Consider the following 20,594-nt stretch of genomic DNA (forward strand, 5'->3'; position numbering starts at 1 on the left):
CGTCGATTAAAAAGCAATCCCTGAGCGACCCGGCCAGGGCTGGAGCCAGGGAGTATCTTCAGGTCAGGCTGGAAAGGAGCTAGTCACACAGTCTGGGGGAGAGCGGGATCGGATCGGATCTGATCTAAACAGACACGGGTTCAGTCCCTTTTATGGCATTGGTTGCCAGGAGAGTCTGTCCGCTCTGGCTATGTCTAATTCAGCTCGCACCGCTGGCCCCTTTTGAGCAAGCACAACTGAGCTCGTGTTTAAGCACGACAACTTCAGAACAATCGAGTTAGCTGACACGATGATATCAGCGGAGAGCAAGACATCACAGTCCGCTAGTCACGGTGCAACTCGATTGTTTTGGTCGCAGAGTTTAAACACCATCACCACTGGAAGACAAGCAGCGCACATTTGACATTGGTTCTGGACGCTGAATACAAAGATAGCAAAATCACTGCCCTCTATTTCAATTTGAAATGCCTGGGTAACGTTTCTCCAGCAGTAAAGCTTTGCCCGTTTTAAAATCCAGTGTATACCCGTTATATTATTTCAATGCATCGGTGCCCAGAGTTAAATAACAGGTCTACACCTGTCACAATGCCATGACAATGAACGGTGTATCCAGACAATGTCTCTTAATATTCGTGTACATTTTCATTTAAAATCAGACACACCCTAGCGAATGCATTTGTTTAAACAGTGAATTGCATAAAGTTTCTCTAAAGAAACAGGTAAGAAAACCACATTTTCTATGGTGGGGGGCTTGGGAGAGAAAGTATTGCTAATAAACTGAATTCTTCTTAAGACGCCCAGAAAAATTGAATCGAATTTATTTAGTAAAATGGATTTTATATAATTTTAACAGCTCACCTGCCTCCGAAGTATGATTTTATTAATCGTTTCCTGATGTGAATCCGTTTTGGAATATTTTTGTTTTTAACTGAGTATGTTCATAAACTAGTTTAAAGTCCGACTCATGTTTCATTGCGAGTGCATGCTGTCTGCATGCCTTCATCCCGCAGTTTACAACTGTCCAGCGGTTTTAAACCTGGTACCCTGAAACATATCACGCTATCGAACTGCAAATCCATCTCTGCATTGCAGAGTTGTATATAACAGTATTTACTGATGCCTCAGGCTTGCTTTTTATTTATTTACAGTGCAGTGAAATAACTCGGATTTCCAGCGAAATAAAACCTTTTCTGGTATAATGTACTGACCAGAAGGAATGACGAAATGCTGGTTGACGGACATTTGCTATAGAATGAAGGCTTTTGCTCGAAGAAATATAAGGAAAGATTAATTTCTTAAGTCTTCGTCAATGTTCGATTTCAAACCACTTCTGATCAAGCACTCCAAATTCCATTTCAGTGTCTCTTCAGGGGTTTTTTTTTTTTTTGGTAATTGTTTTTAATTTATTTTTTTAATTAAGAGTTGATTTGGTTGTTGCCTGTCCTTAGCACTTTTTTGGTTTTTGGAATGTAGGACATGCAGTTTTGTTGCAAAAATAAAAATGTCCCGGATTCATGTGCAAAATATAAATTATTTAAATTTGTGTATTTCCTTCCCCTTTGTGGTTTGCAGTATAATTAGAATAATAAAGATCACATGTGAAAAACATCCCGACAACGACTGGGTTTTTTGGAGGGGCTGTGTTTACAAACACTTCAAAGAAAACTATTTTCTTTAATGACTTTCAGTCAAAATATTTTGCTACAAAATTATGCAGGTTCTTAAAGATTATAGTTCAAAGGGTAAAATCAAGAATATATCATTGTTCTGTAGACAATCACCTAGAAATGCATTCTAGCTATAGCAAAAGCTATTGAATAGTGTCAATACAATGAGATTTCAGCTAGATGGAAACATTTATCATATATTTATGATCACTGACTTCCAGCAATACCTAAACCAAAGCACTAAGAAAGAAAATACATTTAATTTATCTAATTTTTGGACATGTAATATTTAATTTGTTAGAGTGCTTATGTTATATTTGTATCATGTAGGCTGTGGAAGTATTTTTTTAGTTGGTATATCTTTGTGTTTACCACCAACATTTAATAAAAGTGTGAGTAAAACAGCCACAACATACAGCCTAGTTATTAAAATTAATACTTAACAAGGAACTTACTGCTATGCCATGATGTTTTAATATTAAGATTCTGATTACCATTTTAGTGATAGCATTAACTCCTAAGAAATGCTGTATACAAGCGTATATTAGGGACCGGATATCACAAACAATGTCATCAGTTAAAAGAAAGCATATGCCAAAGTCTTTATTTGCAGCTGTTCTTAAAATCACCGTATTCTTCAGTCAGACTCAGATATTCATGATTTATGAGTAGCATGATTTAGCAGCAAAGAGTTTTATGAAACAGAGAAAGAAGAGATCATTCAGAAGCAAATACATAGAAGTGGTCACTTAAAAATAAAATATACATGATGCTGAGTGACATTAAAAAATTCTGAATTCCTAACATTTGTAGGTATGGCTCTTTCTCTTGCAGTGAGAACTGTTTTTGCTCCTGTGTGAACAGAAATGACACACTTCCTAATGATCTTTTTCCAATTCTTGGAAACAAAGGCATGTAGTAAATGCTCTTATGTGGAGTATACGCAGAGTGAATGTCAGGAAAAAGTGCAGGGTGGATCATTATGGGAATTCAACAGGAAACATAGAAGTTGCAAGGAACACAGAAGTTGAGGGCAACATTGCATTAAGAATTATATTTATATTGGCCATTTGCAAAACATCTATTCCCCTTTAAGAGGAGTGCAATGTTACTCACCCCGGGACTGGCATTGAATAAACACTTGAGGACTATCATGTGCTGTGTGACCACTTTCAAGCTCATCAAGGCAAACATCGCCAAAACTAGTGCACATCTGTACTGCACTAGCTGAGTCTATGTGAGTCGTATGCTTGCAGGTAGCAGCCCCTGCCACTATATGCAGATGATTTTTACCCACAGCAGGAATAATCTCTGGGTGTGAGCAGAGGTAGTGGACCTGTGCACATAAACATGCAAAACACACCCCCACATACAAAACACATGCTTCACCCCATCATGCCCCTCCATGGCGCCTCTTGCAGATGGCCAGTGGAGCAGCTGTTGTTCACGTAGGAGCCTTGGATTGGGGTAGACAATGTTCCACCTCCTGAGACCCACTTTTCTGCACATACCAGAATTTGGCCCTTCATACACAAAGGGCTAAAACAGTGGGTTTTCAACCTGTGATTCACAGACCCCCTAGGGGAGCCGCAAACTCTGGCTAAGATTGCCAAAGGGGTCTGTATTTCCATTCAAAATTTTGTAGGGGTCTGCAAATGAAAAAAGGTTGAAAAGCACAGGTCTAGAATAGGCCACAAAAATACTAGGCAGGCTTGTTGCAGCAAAAAGCAAGGGTAAAGGTTCAATACAATGCACAGGACTTCACTGCTAATGACGGTGCATGACTAGAGTTAAGCAGTCACTACCCTGTGAAGCAAGTCAAGACTATACAAGTCGAAGTCGACTCGGGTGTATAGCAATAATTTGGTCCCAGTCTTCCTCCGACGTCATCTCACTCTGTATGAGCATGTCACCTCGGAAAGAAAGTCACCCCAGAACAAGGGCCAGGAACAATTAACGCACCCAATAGGGTGTAAATGGGATTTAACCAATGTCTAAGTCTTGTGGTGTCTCTTTGCTAGGGGTGAATTTCACCCTTAAACCACATCTGTGCTTTACAAAATACCATCATCTAGCCTCAACCCTATGCCCCTTTGCTTTTTATTATTATTATTTCATTTTTGGAATCAAATTAAAAGACAAGTCGGCTTCTACTGTAGGTCCACCAGCCAAATGTAACCAGCATGACAAAACTCAAACCTAGTAATGTTCCCCCTTCTGCCATACAAACTCCAAGCTTTAGGGTCTGACTCACAAAGGTGCAACGCTCCTGCAGCTTCCATTGACTCCAAGAAGCCTGTATGTCTAGTCTTCCTGTGTAGTGTGGGGGTAGCAAGACAATACTGAGGAGGCTGAAAATATGAGGTGGTATTTATATTTGTTTGAGCCCCAACAGTGTTCATGGTGCTGTATAACACATGACAGAAACAGTCCATTCCCAGATAAGTTGACAAACCAAAAAAGGCTTCTACAGCCACTATAACCCCAATTATAGTTTGCGTTGGCACTGTAATGCGGTTTATTGGGCTTTCAAAGCCAGAGGGAGAAGAACTCCAGAGGTTTTGGGGCAGACAGAGACCCCAGGGATGACAGAGGCAGATGCTGAGCGAGAGAGAGGAAATAGTCTGGGGTAACAGTTGGTGTCTGGAAAAACTCTAGTTTTACCAGTTTATTTAGCATCTGGGAGTAGGCGGCCTGTATTACAGAGTGTGGCTGGGTTCCCCTCTCTCATCCAACCAGGACAAGTTCTGGGAAGGAGGGCAGCATATACTCTACCTTGTCTCTTATAATGGATAGGGACAGTGGTAGGAAGAGACCTTCCTGCTATCCTTTCCTGGGTTAGCGAGAAGGAGACTTGACTCTGACTGCATATTGGACGAACATCGGGAAAACTGCCTCCCCGAATGGAGAAAAGGACATTTGTGGCAAAGGCTTCCCCCTCCCCCCCCCCCAACCATGTTTGTTTGAGCGGCTTTGTGGTCAGTTTGGATGGAAGTAATTTGACGTGTCAGCTGGGAGACGGCACCTCTTGGTTGTAGCCTGCTATGAACATCCAGTTGTAGCACCATTACACTGCAAATACTGTGGGCCAGTGGTGCAAATCTTCTGTGGACTCAGCCCTAACATGACCCTAGGTTTTTGTTTAGTGTTGGTGAAAGACACTAGTTGGACAGCTCTGGAAAGTGAACTAGCTAAATCCTAGGTAAGTACAAGGGTCTTTTACAGCATCCTCTGCTCACATGCCTTTAACTCTGACGTGGCAGGACTATCTGGAGAGGAGCGAGGGACGTTGAGACTGCACTGACTGTTTGGACCTTGTCCTGACAGCTGAATCTACTGACCATTACTGGTAGCTATAATGGCTTGAAATGTCTTTTAAACCACCAGGCCCTTCCTGATGTGCTCATGACTATAATACAGAGAATTAGTGGCTGCAATGCAGCAAGCTGAAGTAAAGTCTCTGCAGGTGGGTGCCCTAACGAGGTGTTAATTGGAGGGCAGATGCACATGACTAAGGAGCACTGAGGCTGCTGTAACCCAAAGGAGATATCTACTAGTTTGCATTGCAGGCTCTGTTGGGTCTTGTCTCCACACAAGCTGGCACCAGTTCAATTAAACCAGTGCAACTCCTTGAGTAGAGGCTCCGATTTTGCTTGAAGAATGGTTCATTTTTAATTTTGACTTAAGCCTGTTCCTTATCTTCCCCTAGCTCGGCTAACTTTGTGGGTAGCTAAGGACTATACTGTTCACAGTGCAGCTGCGAGCACTAGAAGAAACTTTCTGAAGTATTGGAGATGACCGTGGAGAGTGTGGACTGGCAATAGGGACATGAGACTGTGGCTGTAGAGCACAAGGTATGTTTATAGGACTGTATAAATAACATTGTTTCAGCCACTTTGGGTTTGTCTACGTGGGGGAAATTGAGCAGAAGAGCTACTGTGGAATAGCTCCCCCTGTGGACACTTTCCTGGAATAAAGTGACTTTATTCCAGAATAATTAATGTGCTTTGAGACTGTATTAATTATTTTGGAATAAAGTGACTTATTCCAGAACAGGGGGTCTTCCAGGGAGCTATCCGATTAAAGCAGCATTACTCTTCCGAGCACTTAGTCACCCTCCATAAGGAAAGCGGTGTTTCGGATTGGAAGGATTCATCGCTTATCTGAATGGGAAAGGCAGGCAACTCCGTAGAGTTCTTATAACCTTCTTTCTCGGTGAGGGAAGAATGAGTGCCAAAGGGTTATAGAACTTCACAGCTGGAGGAAGCGTTCCTCTTAACCTGCAGGGTCCTGTAAGAAAGGGCAGTGCTTGGCAAAGCCCCTTGTATTATCCGATCCAGTGGGCAGGGTTTAAAGGTCTGGTCCCAGTTCTGGGCTAAGTTAGTCCCATCGTACACTGGTTGGCAGCTATAACAAGCTGTTGGAGGACAGTGTGTGCTCTCTGAGCGGGCTTGATCTCGGAATGCTCAGTTCTTGCGGAGTGATTGGATCCAAAGGAACACCTTGCCTCTACTGAAATGAATGGGCTAGAAGAGTTTTGGTGGGACAGTAGCAGAATGATATTTTGCCTTTTAAAAAGTCCATCTGGCATGTGTAAAAATCTACAAAGACTTACAGGTGAACATAAGAATTTAGGAACGTAAGAATGTCCGTACTAGGTCAGACCAATGGTCCATCTAGCCCAGTATCCTGTCTTCCAACACTGGCCGGTGCCAGATGCTTCAGAGGGAATGAACAGAACAGGACAATTATTGAGTGATCCATCCCCTGTCATCCAGTCCCAGCTTCTGGCAGTCAGAAGTTTAGGGATGCTCAGAGCATAGGGTTACATCCCTGACCATCTTGGCTAATAACCATTGATGGATGTATCCTCCATGAATTTATCTAATTCTTTTTTGAACCCAGTTATACTACAGTTATACTACACCCATCTCCTGGCAATGAGTTCCACAAGTTGATTATGCACTGTGTGAAGAAGTACTTCCCAATGTTTATTTTTAATTTGCTGCCTATTAATTTCATTGGGCAACCCCCAGGCTTTTTGGGTTATATGAATAGGTATATAACACTTCCTACCTACTTTCTCTGCACCATTCATGATTTTATACACTTCTATCATATTCCCCCTTAGTCATCTCTTTGCTAAAATGAACAATCCCAGTCTGTTTAATCTCTCCTTGTATAGAAGCTGTTCTATACCCCTAATTAATTTTGTTGCCCTTCTCTGTACCTTTTTTAATTCTAATAACATTTTTTGAGATGGGACAACCAGAACTTCACGCAGTATTCAAGATGGGGGAATACCATGGATTTATACAGTGGCATTATGATTTTTTTTGATCTTATTATCTATCCCTTTCCTAATGGCACCTAACATTGTTAGCTTTTTTGACTGTGGCTGTGCATAGAGCAGAGAACTATCCATGAGGACTCCAAGATCTCTCTCTCAGGTGGTAATAGCTAGTTGCGGTCTAAATATAGCTACAAAGCGCAATGTTATGAAATGCCACAATGTGATTCAAGATTTCTGTTTTAAATGTTATTGAAGTGGCATGAGGGATAAAAGCTACAGTTATCTGTATCCAGCCTCATCAGAACAGAATGCAGCTAAAGGCGGCTTACAGCAAAGAATGATTAGAAATACACACTGGGTCCACCCAGCAATCTCTCATAGGATGTGAGGCCCCACTTTGCATTGATAGAGTGCCTCTCAGTTGGAAAGACTCTGAAGCAATTTACACACACTGGCCATTGAAATTCAGCCCTCTTTGGGTTAGGCGCATTGACTGAACCGGTAGAGGAAATGTAGACCTACAGAGCCTAGGGCAACCCCTCACTTTTGTGCACATGCCATACAATCTTTCCTGTCCATACAGAAAAGACAGAATCTCATTGAGATCCTTTCCCCCAAACCTCTCCTGCTGCACTAAAATAGACGAGCTGTTATGCACCATGGAAGGCTGAAGGGCTTAGCAAAGTCTTGCTGGGATATGAACCTGTGGCTCTACAGAGTCTATTTTGTACACAGTGGCATAAGTGTGCATGGTGGATTACAAGCATGTAATAAGTGGAGCTTATGATGCCTTGAAGAGCTTATTAAGTAAGTTAGGCGGGGTAACAAAGGCAAATGAGTATTGATTGTAGGGTGGAAGAAGAAACAAGACCAAACAAGGGGAAAGAAGTATTCACACTAGGAAGAGTATAACTTCCGGGAAAGCAGATCCTTTAATTTAGCCTAGAGGCTTCAATCTGGATACTTAGAGTACCAAGCCAAATCTTTTTCGTCTTCCCACATCATTATAATGCAAAACACATCCTTCTTCATCCTGGCGAGGTAGCTTATTCTGCTGTACCCTTCTGTTACACTTAGTACACGCCCAGTTCTTGGACAAATGTCTTGGCAAAAGCTGATGTTCTCATTGCTGGCGCACACCAGCATCTCACGTTGATCATGGACCGTAAAAATTATGGTTCTAACTAATGTCTGCCAACCCTCTTCTATAACTTTAATTCTTGCACAAGAAAAAGAACTAAATATTGCCACTGACCTCTGATTCATTTGTTGATTCTACTATGTTGGGATCAACTTAGAATATTTGAGAACATCAGCTCCATCAGAAACCTATTTTAGATAGGTTATTTGAAGCCCTCAGTGGTAACAACTTGGATCTCATTTGAGCCAGTGACATAAATTGGGGTCAATAAATTTGTATCCTGTTAGCAATGCCCTGAGCTAATCATCTCCCTCCCAGACCCTAAAGAAATGGTTCCCACAGTCCTCTGAGCCTCCAAGATCTGGAAAGTAAGTCGTCTTTTGGGAAGAGTTATTCAAGGTTTACTTCTCTGAAGGTTTATGTTTGAGGGCAAAGAATTGAGCGAGTCTGTCTAGACCATGAGTTTTCATGCTGATCAGGGGCACAAACAGGCTTCAGGGCATCATGACCACACTCCTGGTCTTTAATGACAAAAGGAAGGATCCCCAAAGCTTTTAGTTGTGCTAACATGGGGATTATGGCATGGAAAAGGTTGAAACACTTAGTTAGATAAAGACATGTGTCAAACAGGATCTCAAATTAACAGGAGTTCTAAAACCCCTTTGACTGCAATGAGAATGTTTATTTTATATTTGTAGGCACAAATGAGAGAACAAACTACTCTTCCTTTGCTTGGTGCAGATGCTCTGATCTTAAATACCCAGCCAACAAATGTCACATGAAACAGCACAGTTTCAAAGCCACTAGCAAAAAATCTTGTCCAGAAGCCTCAAAAGGCACTTGGAAACCCCAGTGTTGAGTGCAATATAAGAACCTGAATACAAAAGAATAGAATAGAGAATCTGGAGCAACAAAGTCATAATAGAAGTAGTTGATCAGAAAATCAATAGGTAGTGCCTAACAAAGCCCAGGCCTTACTTCCTTCTCTGAGGAACGGGTTCAAAAGCTTAACATGTGCAGCTTTGAAAACAGGAGGTCAAGGAGGAATTTAATTACTGTACACAAATACCTGAGTGGGAACACTCTCATTCTACGGGAAAAGGAGAAAACACAAAGATATGTGCTGCAGTTAAAGGAGGAGAGACTCCAGTTGAATTGGCTGGGATGGTGCTCGGAACAGTCACAAGTGAAATCGTTCAAATTACTAATACAAATGGATTTTAAAAAAAACGTAAGGGTGAATACCAGTTCTGGTTTTACCTGCTTAAGATGGAGGTGGATCTGGAAGGATTCATAGTTTTTATGGTCTATGTCTTTGTATTGCTGTATGACCCTGGGCAAGCCACTTGAACTCTGTGTTTTATTTGACCTAGCTATCACTAAGGCTACTTAACAGTTGCTTTGATACTGCAGAGAGGACTGAATTCACCATTGCAATGCATTATGTTGGCTTTTCCATAGGCATTGAGGCAAGACAAATTCATTTAAGTGATCCCCGTCATACATGGAAAACTAACCATATGGCATTACCTGCAGCTGCCCACTCTGCGCTCATGATCAGTGATAGCTTGAGCTGTTGGATACTTCTTTAGCATCCGCTGTATCCATGTTTTTGGCTCACTAGCACTTCCATTCAAAACAGGCCTCTTCTGTAAGGCAAGCTTCTTTAACTTATCCTTGCCAGCTGTCATCGGTAGAGCTTCACTCTGCATTTACTGTCCCTATACACCGCTCCACGTTCATAGATGCCTCGTCTGTAGCCAAATCAACCACTATATCTTGCCCTCTATTTCACAGCCTCGTTTATTTTTGTGCAGGGAGTATTTAGGTTGAGTATTAGGAAATACTTCTCCATGGTGATATCATCTATTGACGAATTTGTTACCAAAGGGAAGTGGTGGAAGATGCTTTGCTTGAAACACGTGAAATTAGACTGGCCAAAGCACTGGAAAATATACTGTACAGACAATTATTCAGCGGTGGGGGATAGATGTACTAGATGATGGCTATATTTTTTCCTCCCAGTCCTCAACTACAAAGATTCTACAATACTGTTACGATGGTGGGGCAAGACCCTAGGGTTGCCAAGTTTGTGGAATTCACAGGGTGGAACAATCTCTCTCAATCAAGCATTTTGGAGCCTACTGTTGACATTATATAGATTACATGGAGTTGCGTAAGGTCTAGAACCTTACGCTATCAGAACCTAGAGTAGGAATTTTATGGGTTTGGGATACTTCAGTCCTGTTCACTACTTAACGCTGGGGAAGGTACGCTAGGGAAGCCTTTCTCCAGAGCTCAGAAAAATCTTTTTTCATAATAATCCACTATCAATACAGCTTTGTAAAGTAGTGGGCCAAGTTTATCACTGGTGTAACACCACCGAAATAAGCCGGAAGCCACAGACTAAAGGCATTACACTCCCTACTGGAATTTACTTACTAAACTCAAGGGATAATAGTTTACTTTGTTTCTTAAAAATACTCCAGTTTGAGTCAGATCCATCCTTGGTGTAATTCCGTTCAAGACAGACGTGTATTTGGTCCTGTATGTTTCATTATTTCCCTGTGAAATGAATTTTCCTACTCTGCGGAGGTTTCTGTATTTTTGTCTCACATCACGTGCAACAGTTGTGCAAGGAGGCCGTATTCAATTTAGATCTGTGTGCCAATTTTCAGATCTGAATAAGTATAAAGATTAGGCCAAATTATTATTTGTATTATCATATAGCCTCAGAGCCCCAGTCATGGGCTCACTCGCTGTAATTCCAACTGACTTCACTGGCAATCTGACAACTCCATTAATGAATGTGGTCTATAGATGGAAGTTTTTAGAAAATAGAGCAAACTTATGGTCCCTTCAATTAAATAAGTGATCTTCAGTGATGACTAATATCTTCAGCACGTGGATTTACTTTTCAGGCACATTTTCAGCTTCACAGCACAATATTTTTTGCCTATAAAAATTAAACCCAATGGGGGGAAAAACCTAAAGAAAGAGGTGCTGAGGGGTTTGAAGGAAATGAAGAAAAGGTAACAGTAGGAAGTGTCATTACATACAAAGGAACCTCAGATATTTATGTCCATATAACGTATGCGTAAGACCAATTATATCTTCCAGAAATAAAGATAGATTTGATACATTTTACTTTTCTGGGGGGGACTCAGTCAGATTCTGTAGATCTCCTTAATGTAAATATCACTCAGATACGCTTTCCTCAGTCAGGTGACTCCTACTACTTGGCCAGTAGTTGTAACTAGATGCAAACTTCTTTCAGCACATACTGTTGACTTTAAAACTATTAGGCAATTGCACTCACTCAAAGCAGCTCTGTCATGTAGAGCAAGGCTCCATCTTATACTATATTCTAGAACGAAAGTAGCCTGGAGAAAGTTTCATAGAAGATAAGTTGCTCCAATATTCTCCGCCATTACACTATAGCGCCAGAGGAGGCACAGTCTCGTATGCACGGTGGTTAATTGTTGAGGGCCTGATTCTACCACCCATACTCATGCTGAGTACACTTTACTGTATTTATAGCCATATTGAAATCAATGGGACTATATGAGAGTAAGGGTCTACTCATCATGAATGTGGTCCTGAATGCTTAATGCAGAATTCAAGCCAATTTCTTATTAAATTCTTTGTCTTTCTAATCTGAATTACATTAAGTTTTGGCCTTTGCTTTTAAGCAGATGGATGCTCATCATTTACTTGTGCAGACCCTTTTGTATCGCTGTTATCTGTTCAGTGCAAAAAAAAAAAAATTTGCATTACTATCAAAGCAGATCAAAAGACTTCCTTTGCACATATACTGAAAATAACATCTTTTCAAATTTCACCTTGGGAAAAATACAATCCTTTGCAAACAGTCTGCAAGGTGATCATGTTCATGGGGCTTTTTATTTATTTGCCACAGGGAAGCATCCTATTAATGACTGGGCTTATTGATAAAATTTTAACATTGGGGGTTAGGGGAAATTGGTGGTGTTACTTAAAAGGTCACTATTTAAAAAAAAACAAACCCCAAAACCCTAATTTACAGGAGCTATAAAAGGTACTAGGATGACAAACAGTATGGAAGGTGATCAATTAAGACATTAAGCATTTTGCAACACATGGCCGCATCTGCATTTTCGCCTAATAATAAAGCCATCAGCTCATTTTCAGGGGGCTGTTGCCTACATCAACTCAATGCTGAGATCAAAGGGAAAATGTCTGCTTGCATTTTCTAATCAGAAAAGGGATGCTAATTTAGACTCCTTAATGTGTGGTGGTGAGAGACTCCTTCAATTAACTGAATTCTATAGCTCAGGGGAAAAAAGCGGAATACAAAGGGAGTCAGGCTAGAAAGGCAGAAATTCTCATTAAATCAAAAGGTCCAGTATTCATTATCTCTAGCATCTGGGGCTAAACACTAAACATGGGGCGCATCAAAGGGGGTTTAATGGGTTAAATTGAGAATATACTCTAATTAAAATATTAGATACGTGTAAATAGCTCTTTGATATTCATCTAAAAGTTCCATTAAAAATAGGTGCTTCAGGTTTGAATTAAAGGAGGATTATCACTTTTAAGCAGAGACAACAAGTTTATGTCCTTCATCAGAAATGTTTCAAAGTGTTACCATTTTATTTAAAAAAATATATAATTAAAAACAGCAATTATAGCTGACATGGTATGGAAATGTCTGTCTAACATGAACCCTGAGGATACACAGAGCTGAAGGTCCAAGAGGTAAGAGGGAGCAAATCCAAAATTCAAGGAGGGGGCAGTTTTATCTTGGATCCACTGAAAGCTGCAAAACAGTTGCCTGCTGCTGTTCTTTGAAGTGCAAAATGTTTTGCACATAACCTGTACCAAACCTCTGTGCAGAGAACTTTCTCATGCAAGTTTCCCCACAGTGATGCTATAATATTTATGGTAAAGAGACCAAAATGATTGTAAGTCTTACTGCTGTAAGGTCATCATTCATTAAGCATGTGCTTAAATGCTTTGCTGAATTGAGGTTCAGGTGATCAAGACCTCATTTCAAATCTAGGGGAAGCAACCTCTCCAATGACATATGGCATGGCTCTTAGCCCCTTGTCAATTCTAGGAGCTATTTGTTTCTGAATGTTTGAGATCATGGATTGATTTAAATAATTTAGAGTGGGATTCAAAACCCACAGAAGGCAACTGGGGACTCTTTCAATGGCCTGCCCTTCTTAGTCAAAATGATCTCCCTGATAACTTGTGACATTACCTTCAACTTCAAGCAGTTTAGGAGGAGTTTGCATCCAACTATTCAAAAGTCCAGAATTAACCTGTTATAAGACTAAAAATATTTCTTGGAACTCATTTCCATGTTTACCTTTTACAGAAAACTCAGTGCATCCCCAGAGACTGAAGCTTTCCAAACTCACCCTCGCCTCTGTATTTCCCAGTTAACCCTTCCACCGTCTTCAACAAGGCAAAACTTTGCTTTGGCCAAATAGGATTCCATGAACCTCCACCCTTGCCCATACAGTATAACCATTTTGATTAGCTACAGTGATTGTTAATGACTTGCCTTAATGACAACTTGTCTTTTAAACCTGCACAATTGTTTCCAATGAGATTTAACTGTATAGAAAGTTTGAAGAGGTAGTAACTAGGTATTTGGGGGCTAGTCGGCTCCAAAGAAACTTTAGATACTGGTCAAAATTTCAAATCCAGGTAAATTTTGGAATTTGTGTGTTTTATTTTTGCTTCTCAAATTTGTTAGGAAAATTCTCCTTTGCCCTGAGAATAAATCAGGCAATTTTCATGCCAGATATTTAGGGTTAAATATATGGGGGATAGGGCTAAAAATAGGGTTTACGATGGAACCTGATTGTAATCATAACTATGGAGCCAGGCTCATGATTCCATATCCATTCTGCTGGAAAAAGTATGATGAAAACAAACCAAAGAGTCAACATGAACCTGCAGAAATTGCTTATTTTCAAAAAGATTTCTAGTGTGTGTTCTCCAAAACTCCCTTGCTGTGTGTCTTCTTATCATGTTTCATCTGTGGATCTAATTCTCTGTTTACCAAGTTAAAGAAACAGAACTATCACAAGGATCACATGTGTTTATTTTAGACTTAAGCTGTTAAAGGCTGTTTCCTACCAAAAGTGTAGTTCTTGATTACCTTAACGTTATGCTCAGTTTTTCAGTGCTTCTTCAAACTACTCCTGGCTAATAACAGATTGTCTAGATGAAGAGCCATTACTTGTATGCATATTCAATCCCTAGATGAGGCTCTGAACTCCTGGGCTTGCTGTGATATTGTGACTATGAATCATTAACCAATAATGAAACAACAATTGCATAACTAATTATTATATCCCTATTGATAGCCTATGTTTGGTTCATGTTTTACTTCTTCGTTATTGGGAGTGTTTTAGTTTGGCTTTGTTCCTGGATAACCTGTCAACAGCTTCCTCTTCATTTTAAAGAAAGAAAATGTTGCAGATATTAAGGTAATACAATGTAGTTGATTCCCCTCCCCCTATTTTAATTTAAGATGTGCCAGATTTAATTTAAAGGTCAACTTGTACAGGTTAAAACCTGTTAAGGACCCAAACGTGTAAGACTGTCTAAAAATGATAGATTACTACATTATATAAAACATGTGAGAATCAGTTCTTGCTTAACTTAACTGTTGGGACTGGGTCGGAATTCTCTGTTTTCTCTTACAGGAATTGATTAGGTTTTCCTCTCCTGTTATTCTGACCACATCTTTCCCTCCTTATATCTCCAAGGTAGTTTATTTGTATATGGTAGCATCTAAAAGCTCAAAGAGATCAGACCCCGTTGTACTAGGGGCTGTACATATATTTAAGGTGTATCTACACTGCAGCTAGGACTGTGTTTGAACAGACAGACACACTCTAGCTTTGCTTGAACTAGCATGCTAAAAATAGCAGGATAGCTAGGAACAGGCAGCAGTTTGGGCTAGCCACCCAAATACATACCCAGGGGATCTGGGTGGGAGGAGAGGGGGTTGTACCCATATATAGAGAGCTGAAGTGACTTGTTCAAGGTCATACAGCAGTCAGGGCAGAGCTGGAAACAGAAATCCGGTCAGAAGTCCTACTCCAGTGCCTTGTCCATGCGACTATGCTGCATCTGGCTTCTTTTCTTGTATCACATACAGCGCAAGCTCTGTCCTCATCTTACAAAGTCTTCACAGTTTTGCCCTGGTCCACATTCCAACTCTTTTTCCTCCTACTCACTCTGTGATCCTGCAAATTTTCTCAATTGCTCCCTTTGTCACCTTCTCCTGCTTGCAGCTTTATGCCTTTATTCATGATGCCACTATACTTGGAATAGTCTCCCATTCCTAGGTCATGACTGAAAGCCCATGAAGGCAGAGAGCGTCTTTGCATTGACTTCAGGGAGCTTTGGATCTGACCCCGATGTATCAATGCCCACTGCTCTCTCTACAGATTCCTCCTTAATCCTCTCTCTGTATGTGAAGCCTACTCTGCAGATCTTCCTCTGCCATATTTGGTCTCTCTTATTTTACCATTGTATTGTACTTGTCTGTCTATAACTGGCTGTGAGCCCCTTTGGAGCAGGGACTATGCCCCGTGTGTTTGAAAAGCACCATATATACATCAGGTGCTCTTCAACCAAATACTGCTAATAACATCTCGAATACCTGTCTCCACTGGGTTATGGAAACCTGGGACAGAACTCAACTATTTTATCACTGATTCATGTCTCTTTGGGCTATGGCTCAGTAAGCATCATGGAAAAGTTCCTCTTTTCATTTCAATTCAAGTTATATTAAAACAAAACAAGTGTTCCCCTCCCACCCACACACACAGTCACTCAAACTGTTTTTAAATGTGATGGCAATACTTTTAAAAGTTCATTATGTAAATATAAAAAAGCTGTTTTAGTACGTTTCTGACGGTTTATTTCAGAGCATGAAAAAGAGTGAGTGTTTTGGGAAAGGCTCTAGATCTTGGATCTAGATTCACAGATCTAGATTCACAAAAGTACTTAGGTACCTAAATCAGGGTTTAGGCACCTTAGTTCCAGCTTTAAACTCCACTGTGATTCACAATACTCCTGCTGAATCCTGCAGGCACCTAAATTCACTTGCCACACTTTTTGGATAAACTGCTCAGAAAGAAACAATGGCTTAATCAGCACTTTCCAAAGAAGGAAACAATAGACTAAAAAGAACCAGAGTTCTTCAAATACTGTTTACCTTTAAAAAAATGTAATGTAGTTATAATAAAATTGGACTAAAACAAGGGAGATTGATTGCAAAAGGTGAAATGTTTTCAGATCAGTTTTGAGATGGTAGAAACTCTACTTTAAGTAACAGAGTCCTGACATACTGTATCTGGGAAACATATAAGTAATTAAATGCAGATACTGTCTGCTTTGTACAGCTCCCTAATCATTTCAAACTTGTTATAAAATGTGAAGGGTTTTGAAAGCAGCCACAGCTTGCTTCTCTATTTCATGTCTGTTTTGCAGAGTTTTCAAGGATGACATTTGAGGTAAATTCTGTCCTTTTAATGTATGTGCTAGAGTGCTTTCCTCTTTTGGTTCTTCATCTGATTGTTTTGCTGAGAAAGTTTTTGGTTTAGGAATCTTCTTAGCATATTCCAGAGCCTAAAAATATTAAGATTGAAAGAATTTTGAAATTTACAGTAAAATCAGATCAACACTTTTAATGGCAGGTGAACATAAGCATTTCCATACTAGATCAGACTAATGGTCTAATCCCACATTTTATAGTGATTAATACCAACTGCTTTAAAGGGAGGTGCAAGAAACTGCAGTTATTAGATAATCTGCCCCAAGGAAAGTTGCTTTCTGATCCTCATTAGTTAGCGGTTGTCTTATGCCTTGAAACATACAGTTTTACATCTCTTCCAAAACTTTTTAGAACAAAAATAGTATTTGGATATTCTCACATGCCTTATAAATATCAAATCTTTTTTTTTATTTCTGTTAAGCTCTTGGCCTCAATGATACCTTGTAGCAGTGAGTTCCATAGCCTAAATGTGGCAAGTTGCAGAAAATAGAGATTGGTTCTATAATTGACCTCTTTGTCCTCCCTCCAAAACTACATTACAAAAGGCCTAAAATGATACAGAAGACGTGGAGATACTCTCGAAGACTTTAAAATCAAAGCTTAGACTAACGACAATGGAGTCCCTTGCAAATATCATTTCTGGTTAGTTTGAAGGCTGATAAATTTCTTGAGAAGAGAAAGAATACGGTGAGGATGGTACAAAAATAATTAATAGGTAATTGACCTTGAGGAGCTTTCTGTATTAGGTGTGTCTGGGATTGTTTTAAGCGACAATAAAAACTTTATCTTTTGGCACCTAACCTGGCATGGTTCTAGGAGTTAAATTTTCATGGTTCTCTGTGTCCCATGGACACATGCAGAATCCAGTCTCTCAGGCCCTCTCCCTCTCACTTTAATGGGAGTTCTAGTCCCTCTAATGAGATGCTTTCTAGTCCAACCTTATGTCTTGATAATGATGACTTCATCTGAGGTTTTGCTGGCGGTTTCTGCGCAGTCGCAACGTTCTTCATGTTGTGCTCCTTAACTTGCTTTGCATATTCCTTTTGCTTATTTAACTTTTCTGTCTGGCAAGAGAAAAAGGTTTGTGGTTATTTAAAGTTTTGATGGACTAGTTAATTAACCTGTTTACTGCTGGACTTTCACATTTACGCCTCTGAGGCTATTTGAAATAGATATGCCACTGATAATTGCTCAGCAATATCTTCTTAAAAATCTTGTTTTTCAAGGTTAGATTACTATAATTCTTTATTTTCACGAGCTCTTCCTTTGTTCTATCTAGGATGCAGCTCATTGAAAATGCAGCTGTTTGCATCTTTATTGGCACATAGCTGTTTCAGCATATGACTTCCATTCTAAGTATTGCACTAGCTATCTGCCCAGTTTTGCTTTGATTTTTAAAGTCCTTCTACTGCATTTAAGTAGGCCTTGAATGACTCCGGTCCATTTATTTAACCAATTTTCTGTCTCTGTTTCCAACCATTCATTACTCTCAGACTCAGCAAAGTATTTTGGTTTGCCTCAGTTAAGAGCTGGTGTCAACATTTAATTTTTTTCCCATTGCAATTCGATAACACTTTATTGGCATGACAAGCTATACAAGTGTTGCCAAAGTATTAAAAAGGGACATAGCCCTCCGCTATCTGGAGGAAGGACGTTTTGTAGCAATGCAATTTTCTACCTATGCCAATTTGAGATGACCAATCTATCTCATTTACTGCAAGGCTGAAGAAATCACTATAGCTTTTAAACTGCTCCAAAGGTCTGATCATTTTATCATTTTAGCTGCATAATGCTCCGCAACATTTCTGTGAAGGACGCTATATAAATATAAATAGTTGTTGTCTTATTAGTGGGGTGCAAGAGTACATGGGATACATTCTGCAGCATTTGAAATGTACATCTGCTAAATGTGACTTGTAAAGTCACTGGCAGTGAAAAGGTCAAATGATATTTTTCATTCAGACCCTTTCTCGGACAATCTCCTCTTTGGTACAGTAACATCTGATGTTTGCTTAACAGTAAGTAATGTGCATTCAGCTACTTCCCTGTTGCACTTACTCTACTGTATTTACTTTCATTTTCTCTTCCAAGGTTCAATAAGATTATCTTCTGCACTATGAATGACAGTGCAGTTCAGTCATGTTAAAGTCATGTTACACTTCAACTACCAGAGGGAGAACAAAACAGTTTATACTTATCTTCAGTTGGATACTTATCTATCAAACATTCCTTTAATAGATACCTGCTTCTGGGAACTACAAAACTAGAGTGATGAATCTATCAAAATACAATTGCCTCTCCTTCTGTTATATACTTCTTCCTTTTTTGGTGTGTGCATGAGATTTCTGTGCAGATATCCAGGATCTCAAAAGAAATCTGGACCATTGATGTTGTTATTGAACAAGTCTCGGAATATTGGGGAATATCCAGAGGACTGGAAGAACTCTTGGGTGGTGCCAATATTTAAAAAAGGTAAATGACATGACTTCAGTAATTATAGGCTTGTCAGCCTCAGATAGAGCCTTGACAATGGCTGATATGGGACTCTAATAAAGAGTTAAAGAGGATAATATAATTAATGCTACTCAACATGAGTTTATGGAAAAGAGTTTCTCAAACTGACTTGGTATCTTTTTTATGAGAGTAGTTTGGTTGATAAAGTTTGGTTGATAAAGGTGTGTGATGGGGGCTTAACTCCCATAATCTGCAAGGTCTGGGAAAAAAACCCCAAAGAGTCATGCTGTGCATGTGGGGGTGATTAACTAATTGCCTTCTGGCCAGAGGAGGCACAACTGGGCTTTATAAGCAGACTTATAAGAGCACTCAGTTGGAGAGAGACTGCCTAGGAGATCAGTGTCTCTGATTCAGAAAAGCCCTGGGAGAGGGTTTAATAGATAGGAAATAACAGAGGAAGAAACTACCAGACCAGGTTAGGCTCCTACCAGGGAAGCCTGAGGTAAAGCCAACAAGTGAATTACAGTAAAGTCTGAGAGGTGTGAAAGGGCTGTTAGTTTGAAGATGTGTGGACTTGCTTTTGTTGCCCTGGATGGGTTCAGACTTTCATGTGACTTAGTTGGAGGACAAGTCACAGAACACCAAGAGGGGGAGTCAGAAGAAGAGGAGACAGGCTGAGAAAGGTGACTGTAAATCCAAATGAGAGTTTGTGGGGGAGACAGGGACAAGGACCCCATGCAACTCTGCTACCAGAGACAAGATGCTACCATAAGGTGAGGATGTGCTACTATAATATAGTGTTGATAAATACATTTAGATGGCTTAGTTCTACATGACATTTTGATTAAGAAACTAGAATGATATGGAATCAATATGGCACCTATTTTAATGGAATTAAAAACTAGTTAGCTAATAGGTCTCAATCTAATTATAAATGGAGAATCATTAGTTGGTTGACTTGTAGTGGGGTCCCTCAGTGATCTGTTCTTGGTTCTATGCTAATTAATATTTTTATAATGATTAGGAAGAAAACTTTACCAGTAATGATTTTGTTTTCGGATGACACACAGATTGGGGGAGTGGTAAATAATAAAGAGGATGGGTTGCTGTTATCTACCTTGGCAAGTGATCCAGATGGCTTTGTGTAATCAAACAATGTATGTATTAATAAGGCCAATTGTAAGCTCATATCTGGGAATGACGAATGTGGGTCCTATTTACAGAATGGAGGACTCTATCTTGAAGCGGTGACTCTGAAAAAAGACTTGGGGGTCATGATGGCTAGTCAGCTGAACATCAGCTCCCAATGCTATGCTGTAGCTAAAAGGGCTAACCTGGTTCTTGGATGTAAAAACAGAGGCATATTGAGTAGGAATATGGAGGTTACATGACCTCTGTATTTGGCACTGGTGTAACAGTTACTAGAACACTGTGTCCAGTTCTGGTGTCAACAATTCAAGAAGGATGTTGAAA

General features: G+C 39.9%; 1 protein-coding gene across 3 annotated transcripts in view; it reads right to left on the reverse strand.

Annotated features, from left to right (window-relative positions):
* Positions 1 to 16,008: 16,008 nt before the first annotated feature.
* Positions 16,009 to 20,594, reverse strand: part of JHY (junctional cadherin complex regulator) — a 29,859-nt gene continuing 25,273 nt past the window's right edge. For 2 of the 3 annotated variants that reach the window (XM_067564638.1, XM_067564628.1), the window contains exons 9-10: positions 17,606 to 17,731; positions 16,009 to 16,741 (exon numbers count right to left, since the gene is read on the reverse strand). In XM_067564638.1, coding sequence (XP_067420739.1) covers positions 16,538 to 16,741; positions 17,606 to 17,731 — 330 coding nt within the window. In that variant the 3' untranslated portion in view covers positions 16,009 to 16,537. Of the gene's footprint in view, positions 16,742 to 17,605; positions 17,732 to 20,594 lie in introns of those variants that run through there. The other variant, XR_010922904.1, reaches the window with a different exon arrangement.

The sequence above is a fragment of the Emydura macquarii genome, unplaced genomic scaffold (assembly GCF_026122565.2).
Source record: "Emydura macquarii macquarii isolate MOO-44397 ecotype Brisbane River unplaced genomic scaffold, CSIRO-AGI_Emac_v2 contig_312, whole genome shotgun sequence".
Lineage (NCBI taxonomy): Eukaryota > Metazoa > Chordata > Testudines > Chelidae > Emydura > Emydura macquarii.